This window comes from Lontra canadensis, unplaced genomic scaffold, assembly GCF_010015895.1.
Source record: "Lontra canadensis isolate GAN:19392208 unplaced genomic scaffold, GSC_riverotter_1.0 scaffold116, whole genome shotgun sequence".
NCBI classification, from domain to species: Eukaryota; Metazoa; Chordata; class Mammalia; order Carnivora; family Mustelidae; genus Lontra; species Lontra canadensis.
The window spans coordinates 5,187,750-5,203,720 of record NW_022631110.1 but is presented as its reverse complement, the minus strand read 5'-3'; the positions used below and the strand labels follow the sequence as shown (position 1 = coordinate 5,203,720).

The 15,971-nt window shown below is 34.3% G+C and overlaps 1 protein-coding gene across 5 annotated transcripts in view; it reads right to left on the bottom strand.

The window, feature by feature from the left end:
- The window catches only part of CNKSR2 (connector enhancer of kinase suppressor of Ras 2), a 279,802-nt gene that overhangs the window by 150,450 nt on the left and 113,381 nt on the right, over window positions 1-15,971 (bottom strand). For all 5 annotated transcript variants that reach the window (XM_032840743.1, XM_032840740.1, XM_032840741.1 and 2 more), the window contains exon 5: window positions 12,043-12,084. In XM_032840743.1, coding sequence (XP_032696634.1) covers window positions 12,043-12,084 — 42 coding nt within the window. The remainder of the gene's footprint in view (window positions 1-12,042; window positions 12,085-15,971) is intronic.

Sequence of the window (15,971 nt, the reverse complement as noted above, 5' to 3'; positions counted from 1 at the left end):
CCTATCTTGTTTCAACCCTTAAGTTTCAACTTGTTTTTGATCAATTTCATTTTGTGTTGCTTAAAACCTAGGTCTTTATTAAGTGGATGTTACATAGCACATTAAAACTACATAGTATAATGAAATATAAGGCAGTCCTGCAAATCTTCTTGCAATTTAGAATGTCGTTTAGATAAACAGTAGTAGATTTGAGATTCTGAAAGGCACAGCTCTCCGGGAAAACTTAAAGTCATTTTAGCAGCAAAAGAACAACTCTATTCCAGCTAGAAGATGACTTGGTAATCACTTGTATTAAGGGTATCCTTCTGCTATTTTTGCAATATCCATAGCAAAGAATTTTAAATTCTATTTATCTCTAATTCTAAAAACAGAAAGAAAAATTTAAACCTAAAATTAAAGCCTAGTAAATAACATGCCTTTATTAAAGCTAAAGGGAACACAGGATGGCAATGAGTTTTATAACCTACCCTGTAGATTCTGTTACAAGCTACCCAAGATGGTGACCAAAAAAAAAAATAGTGACTAAATAGCAGTTGACAAACAAGGCTAGCTGAGTCAAGAACCTTTTAAAACAAAAGAGGATCATGGATTAGAATTAGTGGTACTGTGACTTTTTCTCCCCTCCAGTTGTTCATATTAATGTCAATTATGAATTAATATAATGGAACATTTTCTCGGAACGAAATGGAAAGTTTTCACATTCTGTTGTATATACATATTTTATATATATTTTCATATATGTGTATGACTGGTTCACCCAAAACTGAGTTCTAAAGGGAAAAAAAGATCTGAACACAGCATGTTTAGTATAAAAGGAATGGCTTTAAAACTGTTGTAAAAGCAACATTTTAGGGGTCACCTGGGTAGCTCAGTTGGTTAAGCATCTGCCTTCGGCTTGGGTTGTGGTCACAGGGCCCTGGGATCAAGCCCCGCATCGGTCTCCCTGCTCAGCAGGGGAGTTTGCTTCTCCCTCTCTCTCTCCCCCTGCTCATGTGCTCTCTCTCTCTCTCTCTCGCTCACTCTCTCTCAAATAAATAAATAAAATCTTTTTTTTTTAAAAAAAGCAACATTTTAGTCACTGTGGAGATTCAAGAAACAGCAACCTTACATTAATATATTAACTCATAATAACAGATACCATTATTTCATTATCACTGACTTTATCAAGTAATTATTAATATGTGAAGTTTCAGCTATTGTAGTTCAAAAGGGAAACACTGTACATACTCTAAGTACAAATAATATTGAAAAGTTAAGGGATAGGAAAGAAGTCTTTTCTATGTTGGTTAGAATCGGAGCATACTGAGACATGATTGAGCTACTCAAAATATTTTTTTTCTTTTTAAAAATTTTTAAAAAATGTTTAATAAACATATAATGTATTATTAGCCCCAGGGGTACAGGTCTGTGAATTGCCAGGTTTACACACTTCACAGCACTCACCATAGCACATACCCTCCCCAATGTCCATAACCCCACTACCCTCTCCTTGCCCCCCTCCCCCCAGCAACCCTCAGTTTGTTTTGTGATATTAAGAGTCTCTTATGGTTTGTCTCCCTCTCCGATCCCATCTTGTTTCATTTATTCTTTTCTTACTCCCCAAACCCCCCACATTGCCTCTCCACTTCCTCATATCAGGGAGATCACATGATAGTTGTCTTTCTCCGATTGACTTATTTCGCTAAGCATAATACCCTCTAGTTCCATCCATGTCAAAAAAAAAAAAAAAAGAAATCTTGCCATTTGTGACGATGTGGATGGAACTCAAAGTACTTTTATTTATGTTTTTCTAAATAAGTGAAGTGCTGGGTCAGTTATTCTGAGTGTACTGGAGAAAATGAATGGAACTATCTTCAGATTAAAAAATTAGGAATTCATTTGACATAAAAAAGAACTTCAGGCTCATAAGCTTAACAAAAGATGAAAAAAAGACTTTACAAAAGGACATTTCTGCTTTTTAAGGTATATACATATATACAAGGGACAAGAATATAAAACCAAGATAAAACAGGGGTAACAACAAGCGGATGCATATACATTTTAAGAAGGCAACAATGATGTGAAAGCTACAATTTAAGAACAGCTTAAATGACTCAAGTTTTATTATCAATAAAATGGAAAATAGTAACAAAAGTTTTATTTTGATAGTGCATACATATTATCAATATAAATGTTATTTCAATTAAAATAGTCTAGAAGACAGAGCATGTTTTTATTTTTTTTGTTTGGTTTGTATATTAGTGTAATTCAGTATTATAGATCATGTGATTCTATGCCAATTTAAAATGACAATTGCTATGTATTTTGTGAACAAGAAGAGGTTTTGTTTTTATAAAACAGTTCACATTTATTCTAATATTAGAGCTCTAAATGATATAAGCCTCATTCAGAAATATAGTGGTAGTATTTTAATACTTGCCAGATCTCTGTTGAGCTAACAATTTTATACTTCTAATTTTGATGGTTCCCTGACAAGATGCAAGGAGTAAAACAATTACAGGTAACTTTGAAATAGTAAAATCCACAAAAAGAATTTTAATTGGTATTCAAAACTATTATTCTACATAAATATTCCCCAACAAAGGAAGAATTCTTGCTCATATGAGTAAAGAGAATCGAAGGAGAGATAATTCTTTTAAACTTAAAAAGTAATATAATACAATAAAATTTCAATTTAAACCTAATGTAAAAATTATATCTGTATACAGTGAAGATTAAGAGTTTCAAATAGCTTTAGAATGCAACTGTAGGAGCAAATAAATGAAGATTACATGAACTCTGTTCCAACAAGTCCTAGAAAACTCTGGAATTTCTTTAAGTTTCAAATTCTGATGGTGGGGAAAAAAACACAACAAAACCACTAACAAAATGAAAAAGAAACCACCACCACCATTCCATAATGCTATTCATTCACTCAACAACCACTGAGGGTGACTACCTGCTAATGATTCAAATGCCCACTATTATGTTCAAGGATTTCACAACCTGAGAAAGTGTTTCACGTGATCAGTTTGATCAGCACTGACATTAAGCATGCTGCTCTTGTGTTCCTGATAATGGAAAAGAGGCAATAACACTTGAAAATAACTATCATCTGTAAATGATGAGGTCAGTACCAAACAGTGAGAGAATATAAGTCCCAAATGTGTACCTGCTCTGAAGAGCAAGAAGTGGACCCACAACACTTCCAACCTACTTCTAATGGCATCCCCAAGACATCTTGGTCTGAATTAAAGTTGACACAAGAGGCTCCACTGTCCTCTAGTTTCTGATAGGGAAACAATCTGCTGGAAACCAGAAGCTGATGTGGGAAAATCTCCATTCTATTTGCCTGCTCTCTCTGGCAAGAAATAGAGCTAGGCAGGCTTGCAGTGGGTCCCCAGGTAGTTGAGAGAGCACTCATTAGGGGGCGTGCTACTTTTCAGTCTCCAAATTAACAAGGGTCTGGCCATACCAATAGCTCAATTAAGATGAAGGTTATCAAGAAGAGGTATCATTTTACTTTAGACTCAAATAACAAGACTGAAGCAGTTCATTATAATTAGATGGACTTCAGGAAAATCCAGGCACCATATGTATATGTATGTGTGTATATATATATTTTTTATGGGCAAATAGGAACAAATAGCTGAGACCAGGGAGCAATGTCTTCACTTATAGTTGAGAAATTCAAAATTGCCATATGTGGTTTTATGGGAGTCAAGAGCTAATTGTATTGGGCCAATTATGAAATTATTGAAATTACAGAAAGCACACTGTTAAGATCTTATCAATAGAGGGCGCTAAAGAAACATCACAAGGGGAAGGAGGCTTCTCTTTCATGTTCCCCAGTGTTGCATTTTGCTTTGTCTTGTTCCTGCTGCATGGCCCATCAGTGATGGATGTGTGTGAGAACATCCTGTGGTGCCCAGACCATGCAGTTCCTTGGTGACCTTGAAGTCTCGGCCTGGGCTCAGTGACCACCATCCTGGGGCCCTCTCAAACTCATACCCATAACAGCACCCCACTCTCTCAGTGAGCCCTACCACCAGCATCACTTGCTTATATCCTGGAAGGTTGTTTCCTATTTTCCTCGTAACAGTGGACTAGCTCTGTCTTGGGCAACCCAGTGCAACCCTCTGGCTCTAATGAGTCCTGACCCTCAACCTACAATCCTTGGCTGGTGGGAGAGCGCCTGCTTGTAAGTTGTCCTTCCTTGTACATATCCTCCCCACCACGTCCTGGGGAATGGTTTACATTCTCTTTACATCTGTATAGGTACTCTTCTATCATAGTTTAATATCTATCTATTTAGCTACCTAAAAAGACTATTTATTTGAGAGAGAGCAGAGGGAGAGGGACAAGCAGACTCCATGCTGACTGGGGAGCCCAAAAGGGATCTTGATCCCATGACCCTGAGATCATGACCTGAGCCAAATCAACAGTCAGATGCTTAGCCAACTGAACCACCCAGGTGCCTCTGTGTAATAATAATTTAGATCAAACTTGTTTAAGTTATGATTTGATTTCTCTCTCCAGATTGATTCCATTACCTTGATGAAGAAATCTTTACATTTATAGTGACTGCAACTGTAGTTTAAAAAAAATTCACGTGTCAAAAAAAACCCCAGAGTGTCTCTGATCACATACAGAACGGTCTCAGATGAAGACATCTCTCCAATTTATCACTTCATGAGACCATATTGTTTTTCCCTGACTTTGTGAGTTATCACCAAAAAATTATGGCATTTAAACCTTAGAAAACACAGATACTCCAATCTTCCAAATTAATCAGAAAGGCTAATTTAGTTTGTTCACAGCTAGGAAGTGCCAGAATGAGGTCAGGACACCAAATCTCTTTAACTTTCAAATTGGTACTTTTTCTACTACATTACTCTGCCTCACTTGACTCCCCAACAAAAACAAGTATTCTTCGAGAACAAGGACTGCACACTCAGAGTTAGTCTGTGTAAGCATTTTATAATGTTAATGTGATCAGCAAACGTGATGTTAGCAAGAACATTCATATAAATACACTGATGTTCGTTATGTCTATACAAATCATGACACATTAAAAAGAGATTATCTTAATTCATTATGTATGGCCACATTCCCTTGAGTATATACACATTTTTTCCTTCTGTCCTAGAAAAGACAAACATTTTTCACCTCCATCATATTCTGATTTCTTTCCTCTATAAGACACTGATTGCAGAGAAGTTAAGTTAGAGTTAAAATAATTTATAAGGCAATTAACTATCAAAATGTCAAAACCTGAAGATAGTCTAATACTACGCTCAAGAAATCAATGTCTATTTCAGTAATAGTCTTATTAGCATGCTTCTGCAGGTGGAGCACAAAGATAGTGAAAGGGGCCAAGACAGAAGGATCACATTAACTGTGAAAACAAAGAAGCCCCTTGATGTTTTTCATCTACAAAACTCAGTATTAGAATTCGTTTTAATGAGATGGCCCATGATCTTCATGGCCAAATGTTGCAGTTGCAGCCAAAATGTCAGCCATAGGAAAAAAATCTCCATTTGCAATGGCCCCAAACCACAGCTTTAAGAGAAGAGTCCAGCTATAACTGCCAAAGCTGCCTTTTCAAAGCATTAGGGATCTTTGGAAGACCAATGTAAAATTATTTTGATGATGTCATTAGAGTGCTGCTATTTTCAGGAAATCTCTAAAGATAAAATATCAATATGATCATTTTTATTGTATTATAGAATGTGCTGCTGTTTTAGTACTTATATCCTCGAGATTTGGGGTAGTCAGAAGAAAGCAATGCTTACATAAATGATACAGCATAGATGGTGGGGAAAAGTCTCAAATGAGCTCTTTATTTTCTCCTCTGGCCTCTTCCATTAGACCTGTCGGTTCTGTGTAGTTTTAGCCATTTCTAGTCTAGATAGCAGAGAAGTCACAATACTCTCAGCCCAGCTGGAGTTTAGGAGTAAAGAACTCCTACATTTAAGGATAGGAAAAAATTACACGAATGTTTTTGAAATATAACAAATAGTCAACATATCAAAATCAGCCTAATTCATGATCAAACCTAAATTAGTGAAGGAAAAGAATAGCTTGGAGGGAGAAGAGAAAAGTAAGAGAGCATTTATGAGAATGTCCTTTCTATAAACTGTAAAGTACTATATAACAAATAGATAATCTTAACACTAAAATAATAGGCATTCATTGTCTTTAGTCCTCCTGTTATTTTTACAAAAGCAATGGGAATAAAACGCCAGTACAAAGCAAGTGCCATATAGAAGATCACACTGTTGGTCAATGTAAAAGGAGTATTTGAGCTCAACACAATCTGATTTAAACAATGTGGCTTTCATGATCATGCCTGGCAAGTGTCGTAGTCTCACCAATGAGAGCAGCAGGGCTGTGATAAGCACAGTTGAAGTCTGCTGAAGCACAAGGTCTCAAATGGCTTGTCAGGAGTGCTTCTCTCCTCACCTTCAAAGACTTACTGAAAGGTGGGAGTGAGGAGAAAGTAGAATATGAAACACAAGAAAACTCCAGATTCCCTGTAACTGATTTACTATGTATAAAACCAGCATTTGTGCAGAGCAAAAACAGATGTGCTCCAACCTATCAGGGGAGGTGTAATTAGGGCCAAAGGGAAATATCAAGTCAATAGAGGGGAAATACCTTACTGCTTGCCATTAGTCAGCAATCACTCAGATGTATAGTGAACTAATCATCTGCATTTTCTTTTTGTCCTTTATGGCTGCACTGTGTGGTCACTTCCATTATACCTACTGATGAATTCCAAGGAAACCCAAGTTGTCCAGTTTCCTTTTATTCATTCTCATGTTTCATATTAACAGACATCTTTGTCTACCACTGCAACCAACCAACCAATCAACCAACCCTCTTTTCCACCCAACTTTTTGGTCTTCAGAGTTTACTACTTTAGAATTTTAAGCTAAAAGACTTCTGTTTTAATGACAAGAACAGTGAGCATCAGGAAATCTAACACGTGCACTATAAAATTATCCATTGAAAGCCATCAGTATTATGAATCTAATAGAATACATACTTGTAAGACTTTTCATTATAAAAGCAATGCAAACTGGGTCACCTGGGTGGCTCAGTCAGTTAGAAATTTGCCTTCGGCTCAGGTCATGATCCCAGGGTCTTGGGATTGGGCCCCATATGGTGCTCCCTGCTGCTTCTCCCTTCGTCCCTCCCCCTGTTCATGCTTTCTCTCTCTCTCTCTCTCAAATGAATAAAAATCTTTAAAAAATTTTTTAAATAAAAAAAAGCAAAGCAAACTAACTGAAAATTGGGAAAATATTTAAAAACATTAAAACTTAGCTATTATCTTACTAAGCAAACACAATAAATATTAACACAGAATATTTTCTTTTAAAATTTTCAACAATGATGACACGTTTATAATGCTTTTAATCTGGTCTTTAATTAACATTATTATTTAGAATCTTTCCTTGAACATTTGAACATAAATATTTTAGGTATATTCAAAAATGTAATTTATTCATAAATTATATATTCAGATATAATTTCAAATAGTAACTATGAATAGTAAATATTTCATCTTGTAATTGCACCATAATTTACTGATGCATTACCCTATTATTTCCTATTTTTTACTATTATAAGTAATGCTGCTCTAAATTCTTGCTATAAAAAAATCTTACTGTGTTTTATAATTTGCTTTTAGACCATATTCCCAAGACAGTTTAGGAATACACTCTGGAGTCAAACTGCCCGCATTAAAACCTGTCTTAAATCCTTTCCAACTGTGTCATTTCAGGAAAGTCAACTAACCATCCTGTGCTTCACGTTTCCTCATCTGTAACATGGAGAGGATAGTAATAAAACCTATCTCATAAGGCTGTTATGAGGACCAAATGGGTAGTTTATACACAGTACTTGAAATAGTGCCTGAGGCATACTGTAAATACTATATAAATATCAGTATTAATGTTTCTGAGCCTTAAAATTGCCTGAAACTTTAAAAAGGCTTAATGAATGTACATGCCTAGCAGTAAGGTATGTCCATTTTAATTTCATTAGATTTTCACCAGCATTTGAATATTTTTAGTGTTTGTCTTTGTGTGTATATTTGTGTTTATGAATTGATATGTGAAAAAGTGTATTTCATTGCTGTTTACAGGGATTCCATGTTTACTGAGGAAAACTGCCACTGGAAAGTAATGGGAGCCTTTGTCATTTAATCTAGAGATGTGGAGTTTGTCTCTTTAAGAAATAAATAAATCCATTGATATTTGCATTATCTTTCTGATTTATCTAATGATACTTACTTATTTATTTAATAACCTTCATTTAAAAAATAGCACTCACATATTTTTTTTTATTCCTCAGTGTTATAGACTCAATGTTTATGCCTCCCTCTAAATTCTTATGTTGAGACCAAATATGATGGTTTTTGGGAGTGGAATTATTGAGAGGTGACTCGGTCATAAGGGCTGAGCCCTCTTAAATTGGATTGGATTAGTGTCCTTATAAAAGAGACCCCAAGAGGTTACTGCCTATGTTCTCCTCTAGGATTCTGATGGATTCCTGTCTCACACTGAGGTCTTTCATCCATTTTGAGTTTATCTTTGTGTGTGGTGTAAGGGAATGGTCCAATTTCATTGCCTGTAATGCACATCGCATTCTAATGTACTGCATATGCCATAACATGTATCCTGCTCTTCTCCTTTAAAAAAAAAGAGAGACCCCAGAGGGTCTCACCCCTTCCACTATGTGAAGACTCTCTATGAACCAGGGAACAGGCCCTCACTAGACACCGAATCTGCAGGTGCCCTTATGTTGGACTGCCCAGCCTCCAGAAGTGTAAGAAATGTTTGTTGGTTAAACCCCCCCAGGCTAGGGTATTTTTGTTATAGCAGCATGAATGGCATCTGATTTTGTTGTTCACTCCAGTCTTTTGCTACTACAAGTTTCCTATTCTGGAATTAGAAACTTCAGCTTCATTTATTTGGTAAAATTACTCAAATATATTTTTCAAAAAGGTACCTTAGTGATCTTGCTGATCCAAAAATATCTTTTTGTTGCTTTCACACATGAATGATAATTTAGATATTAACATTTTAGGACATTACTTTTCTTAAAAGATTTATGGATTTTGTTTCATTGTCTTCTGGCGGTTATGGTTTTATAGTACACATCCAAATACAATATAATTTGTTTCTTTGAAGTCAAAACCTCTCATGTGTCTCTTCCCGTGGTTAAATGAACAGAGTTGCTTCTTGCCATAAAACTGTAAAATGTTACCAGAAAATATCTTGAAGCTGTTATCTTTCCAACTCATTTTCTGACTTTGTTGAAAAATTCAATTTTCCCAGTTTCTATTCCTAAATTTTTCTATTATATCCTTACTTTCTATTGTTTTCTTCTTTAGAAACTAATAATTAGTTGAGAGTGCATTAACCATAACCTATCTTCTATGGCCATTATCTTCTCTCATGTTTTGTCTTTTTATTAATTTACTAAAAATCTGAGAGTCAATAAAGTTTATTTTTTGTCTCATTGTTTCAATTTTCTGGAATAACCAGCATGTTTTTTATAGCTATCACCATGGTTTAATTTCTGTTTCCGTGTTCTTATTTTTAAAGACCGTTTTTTTTTTAAAGTTCATTTTGCGCTCAGCCTATCGTGGTTTTGTCTTCTTTACAATATGGTATTCTGTTTTAATGCAAACAATGTTCTTCTGATTCTTACTGAGATCATTAAATAGATGTTTTTAATAAACTTATTGCATGGGAAAGGATTTTCTTCTGATATATGAGAAGATACTTCTTCTCTTTCCCATTCTTTTTCTTTACTCATCCTTAAATAAAAATCTGTCTCAAGAAAAGACACACCTCATAACTTCTGAGTTATGTCAATTTGTCCAGGTGCTGAAGAGTACTCTGATGCTTATATTGTCTATGGAACTCCTAGGATATAGAAGGTTTTCATAAGTGAGAAGTTCTCCTTCCTCTTCATAATTGCCTTCCCTACCCTCCAGGCAAAATAAAGATATAGGGATTGGGTTTGGGCTGAGACAGATGATGTTCTAGTGCACATCTCAAGCTACTGTAGTCTCTACTCATTTATATGAGTACTCTGACTCAACTATTATAGTAACAAAGAGAACATTCAAATTCAGTCACAACTTGATTCTAAACAAATTATATGAAAACTCAGGTTTTTATTTTGTGGTGCACATAAAAAAGAAAAAGGGAAAATAGAAACATAAATACTGGAAAGAAGGTCATGAGATTACATATGATTGTACTTAGCAGATACTAATATTCTCATTTTATTTTATTATCTTTTTTTAGATTTTTTAAAATTTACTTATTTGACAGACAGAGATCACAAGTAGGCAGAGAAGCAGGCAGAGAGAGAGAGAGGAGGAAGCAGGCTCCCTGCCGAGCAGAGAGCCTGATGCGGGGCTCGATCCCAAGCCCCTGGGATCATGACCTGAGCTGAAGGCAGAGGATTTAATCCACTGAGCCACCCAGGTGCCCCTAATATTCTCATTTTAGATATTAAGAACAAAGTCTCCTACAAATATCAAATCATTATGTCATATACCTGAAGCTAATATAATGTTATGTGTCAATTATAGCAATACATTTTTTTAATTGTTAAAATTTACCTTAAAAAATCTCAAAGAAAGTTCAAACACTTGACTAAGGTCATGGATATACAAAATGTTAGAATTAGGGTTAAGATAGTACTTTAGACTTAATGTGATTTCCTTTACCCTACAGAAAATTTGGAAAGAGACTTTTTAAATATTTTGTTTTAAAGAAAGTATTCCAGCATCATATGCCAAGTGGTTGGAATAACTCAATATTATTTTATTATTTTTTGAAAAGAGTCTTACTGTGAGAAGTAACACACAAGTATATAACCTTCTACTGAAAGCTAGCACATTAAAAGGCCAGGAAGGGAGAAGTGGAAATAGACAAATACCACATGATTTCACCATATGTGGAATTTAAGAAACTGAACAAACAAGCAGAGGGTGGGGGGAAGAGAGAGGCAGATTCTTAACTACAGAGAGCAATGTGGTGGTTACCAGAGGGGAGGTGGGTGGAAGGGTGGGTGAAACAGGTGATAGTGATTAAGGAGGGCACTTGTGATGAGCACCAGGGAGCGCTGAATCACTATATTGTACACCTGGAACTAGTATCACACTGCACGGTAACTAAATGGAATTTAAATAAAAACTTTAAAAATGTTAATAAAAAATAAAAGAATAGGAGAACTCTAAAAAAAGAAGGAAATACAAGTGCTTTCCAAGCTGAACTGATTGGTTAATGCCACCCACAGTCTCAATCATCATCAGATAGGATCTTTAAATTCTCACTAGCTGGAATGTGAAATTGCCAAAGTAATAAATTGCATTCACTTCTAAACTTCTTCAGTGTTACTTATGTTATTACTTACTTCTAACAGAGGTGAAGAAGTTATCAGGACTGATATGAGCATCAGCCAAATTATAGATTTATAAAGAAAAGTAGCAAACTGTTCATTAACAAGAAAGGAAATACCTTCCTATAAAGTGTAATGTACTCACATTCCATTTCTAGTAATAAAATAAAATATCTGCAAAGTCATTAATTGATTACATAAATATTACCAAATTAAAATTTGGAAGGTTCTTTGCTGAGTATAGAATCTTATCAAAGGCAGATTGATTATTCTATTAAGTATTTCATCCAAATGACAGGTTGTTTACCCCATTCCACAACCAAATACTTTTCTCTTTTTTTGTCACAAAAAATTTCTGATTTCAAATTTTCTTTTTTAAGGTTTTTCATTATATTCCAACCTTGCTACATACTACAATCTTAAAATTTGTAACACATTTTATCATATTTTCCTATTAGGATACAAAAGAATGGTTGTAACTAATTTAACCTGTTCTTTTATACTTTTTATATTCTTTTGTACTTTTCCTATGAGACAAGCAGAGCTCATTTTCACAGGCTATACCATTTTATTTAATTACTAGTTAAAGAAATATTTTCTAATGAAGATGAAAATAAATCCAAACATACTTACCACATGAAGAATTTTATTCTCTGTTTCATACACAGTACAGTCCTTCAAAAAAAAGAAATGTATTCATTAGTTTAAAAAAATCAGACATGCCTTTTAAAATACTTTCTTAGGAAATTTACTACAATTTGAAAAAGTCTTGACAATTCAAGCAAAAACAGCAATAAGAATAAAAAAAAATCCAGAATGCCATATATTAAAATATTCATAGTAGTTAGTTCTGATGGTCAGTTACAGAGATATTCTTATTTTTGTTAAACTATATTTTCTAATTTTACACACATAGAGATTACATTAAACAGAAATAAAATCAAATATTAAAAAATATTGTAACATTCTCTGTCTAAATTTTTGTGTGATACTTTTTGTTGCAGTATTCCCAATATTTCAAATACGAATTTTTTTATAGATTAGAACATTAGGAAAAACATATTTATTTTAATAGTCTTAGTTTCAAAAATGCTTTTATATTTTCAACTGTTGTAGGTTATCAAATATCCTTTACACTATGCATTTAAAATTGATACACACTACTAATAAATATCAAGTTCATAGTTTTTTACTTAAATTAGAATCTTTGAAATTATAATTATTTTTAAAAATCACCATTGTCTTTTTACCTGCAGTTGCTAGATTTATAATGAGCAGAAATACAGCAAAGTGATCTTTGCTTAGAAACTTTGTTTCTATGTCTCATTTTTCTTGAGAAATTTATAAAATGGGAATGATATTAGTAGTAAACCAATAAGGGTATTGTGAGGAATAAATGAGAAAATGGATAAATAGCTTAGCACAGTATATGGCATACAATAAGTGATAAATACATTTTAACCATGAATTATTGTTGTTCTATGTCTTTATTTTAAAAATTTAAACTAATTACCTTTACTTCAAAATATGAAGTTAAGTAATTACTATTTGACCATCTAATTTTGAAAGAATAACCATGTTTCACAGTACTGTATATTTTAAGGAATGATAGCCCATTTCATTTTTTCCCCGAATTTAATTTTTTTAAAAATGGATCTTGTTGAACATAGTTTTTGATAATGCCATTTCACCAAAATAACTTGTCAAAAATATTACATATTCTTATCAGCGGCAAAAGTTTTAGAGTTAAATTTAGGTGATTTATTTCTCAAATTAATAGAAAAACTTAAGGACTGGGCCTTGCCATACTGAAGGGCTTCTGTGCTGACGAAGAAGTCGGTTACGAATTTAGCCATATTCGTGTCTCTATAAATTAAGTATGAATTATGTGTACAGGGGAGACAAGGTATAGATAAAGTATTTATACTGGGAAAGTACACTGTACTTACATCTGAATTTGGAAGAGTCCAATTTTACAGAATTAATTTCAAACACAATTACACTGGTAAGAGATGATTTGGGAAAAGTTGGAAAGTTGCCCAGTTTCCCCAAGCCGCCTGTACAACTTGCTTCAGCTATAATGGATGCAAGTTTGATTATTTACCTACCTTCCCCGAATCAGAGAATATGATTATATGTTCAAACTTCAAAGGGATTCTCCTCAAGGAAAAAAGCAAATATGATCTAAATGGATATCCTGCGAGTGATACAATAATCACACAGAGAATAACTATTTCAAGTTCCTCAAAATATCATACTTTACTTGCACATCCCTAGTGTAACATAACAAAAAGAACTGGTAAATAAAATCTTATACTATTGTCAGTAATCATATTGTTTGTTGGTAGTAGTGTTTTCAATCTTCACTGTTTTGCTGAAACTACTGTGTTTTATAGGATGAAGCAACTGAACAGTTATGCGATACTACTATCATTCTATCAGTTTTGGCATCCTAAGTAATTTTAGCATGAGACAAAGTAGATACATATACAAGAAGGTAAGTAGAACCTAGAGTCTCTTGATGTATCATGTGGTACATGTATGTATGTACATGTATGTATTGCTTAGGGTACATGTATGTATTGCTTAGGGTACATGTATGTATTGCTTAGGGTCGCCCACTGAAAAGACACAATTAACTGAATAATGAATAAATTCCTCAGTTAGTGATTTTCAAATATCATTGCCTGGGCCTTCTAGGAAAATGGTGGATTCCAAGTCTGGGGTAGGAAATGTAAAAGATGAGCTTGGATTGTACTGTGACACAGATAAGAAGAAGCTATTAAACTCTATAAGGTTTGATTCGGAAGGATTCAGCAGGATTCGGAAGTCAACATTAACTGACTCTTACTGGCCAAAGATGGAACAATTTAGGAAACTAAAAAAAATAATAGTTACAACGGATGGAAACAGTAAATTACATACTAATTATAATACATATTAATACAGTTGATGATTAATTTTATATATACCAGATACATCCAAAAATATTCAGTAACAGTTGTATAATACTGCATATATTAAACATGGCCCCTGACTTAGAAAAAGCACAGGTTAGGGAGATAGGCATTCACACAAATAAGTTAAAATATGTAGAATGCCAAAGTTTTCATAAAGTTTAAGTTTCAATAACTTCACAAGCATGAAGGCCACAAAATATAGAAATCAGTATGTGAAAGGCCAATTATTTAAAATTTTATAATACTGATATATTTCTCATTAAAATGCAAAGTGCCCACTGAATTGTGCTATATACTTGTTCAAGTCAAATTTCAAACTTTGTAAACACATTCATCAGCTCCTGCTTCTCAGTGACCTGAAGGATTATATCTATAATCTGAGCTTTAAGATTATTCAAAGAATGAAGTACTGATGCATACTTGACAATTCTGACATGGCCAACGAAGACAAAATCTAGAAGAGATACATCAGGTGACTGAAGTGGACAAGGTTTTCCACCAGTCTAAAAAACTATCACAAATATCAAAATTAAAAACTTACTACTGAAACAAACAAAACCAAATGACTATAAAATATATTGGAATAATTAAATTTTGAAAGGATGTTTATATTATGTTTGTAGCATATTCACATATGTGGCTTTATTAAAGCTTAAATTTGCACTAACACATTTGGGACACATGCAATTACTATAATAAAGGCAGGGTCATAGGGCTGGGGGAGCAGAGGAGGAAACAACTAACTCTGCCTTTAAAAAATCAGGAAAGGTGACTTTTTTTTAAAAGATTTTATTTATTTATTTGACAGAGATTACAAGTAGGCAGAGAGGCAGGCAGAGAGGAGGAAGCAGGCTTCCCGCTGAGCAGAGAGCCCGATGAGGGGCTCGATCCCAGGACCCTGGGATCATGACCTGAGCCGAAGGCAGAGGCTTAACCTACTGAGCCACCCAGGCGCCCCAGGAAAGGTGATTTTTAATTGAGTCTTGGAAAAAGTGGGTTTTTAGGTAAAGAAAATAAAGGCAGCGCTACTGCAAAAGCAATCCAACTACCCTCAAACACTTCTAAACTACTGCAATAATTTTCAGATTTTAGCTCTGTATACATGTAAGAATCACTTGCAAAGTGGGTTAAAATGCAGATTTCTGGGTTCAGCCCCAGATAAATGGTCAGGGTAGACCTGGAGTGGGGGCCCCATCATGATTTTGATGAAGATGGTATTTTGAAAGACAATCTATATTATAGGATAAGATGTGACAGAAGAACACCAAAACAAATCAAACCAAAAATGACCAAATATATAGAACCTGAAAGACCATAAACTGATTTGAAAATAGTATCTGCTGGCGCAGTCAAAACAGTTCTCAACTCCGCGGAACTATCTGCTTTTGTTTCACACTCTCCCCAATTTATTGATTGACTTTTCCTTTTTTTCCACCCAGTAAACTTATTTCTTTCTTCAACTGCTCATCACTTTGAATAACTGCTTCTACTTGTATCTATCTCTACCTTCCTTCAGCTGCATGGGCCTGTTCATTATTGAAAGCCAAAGCCTTTTGCAAAGGTTGGGACACAGCATAATAAAAACCAAACAGAGCAAAACAA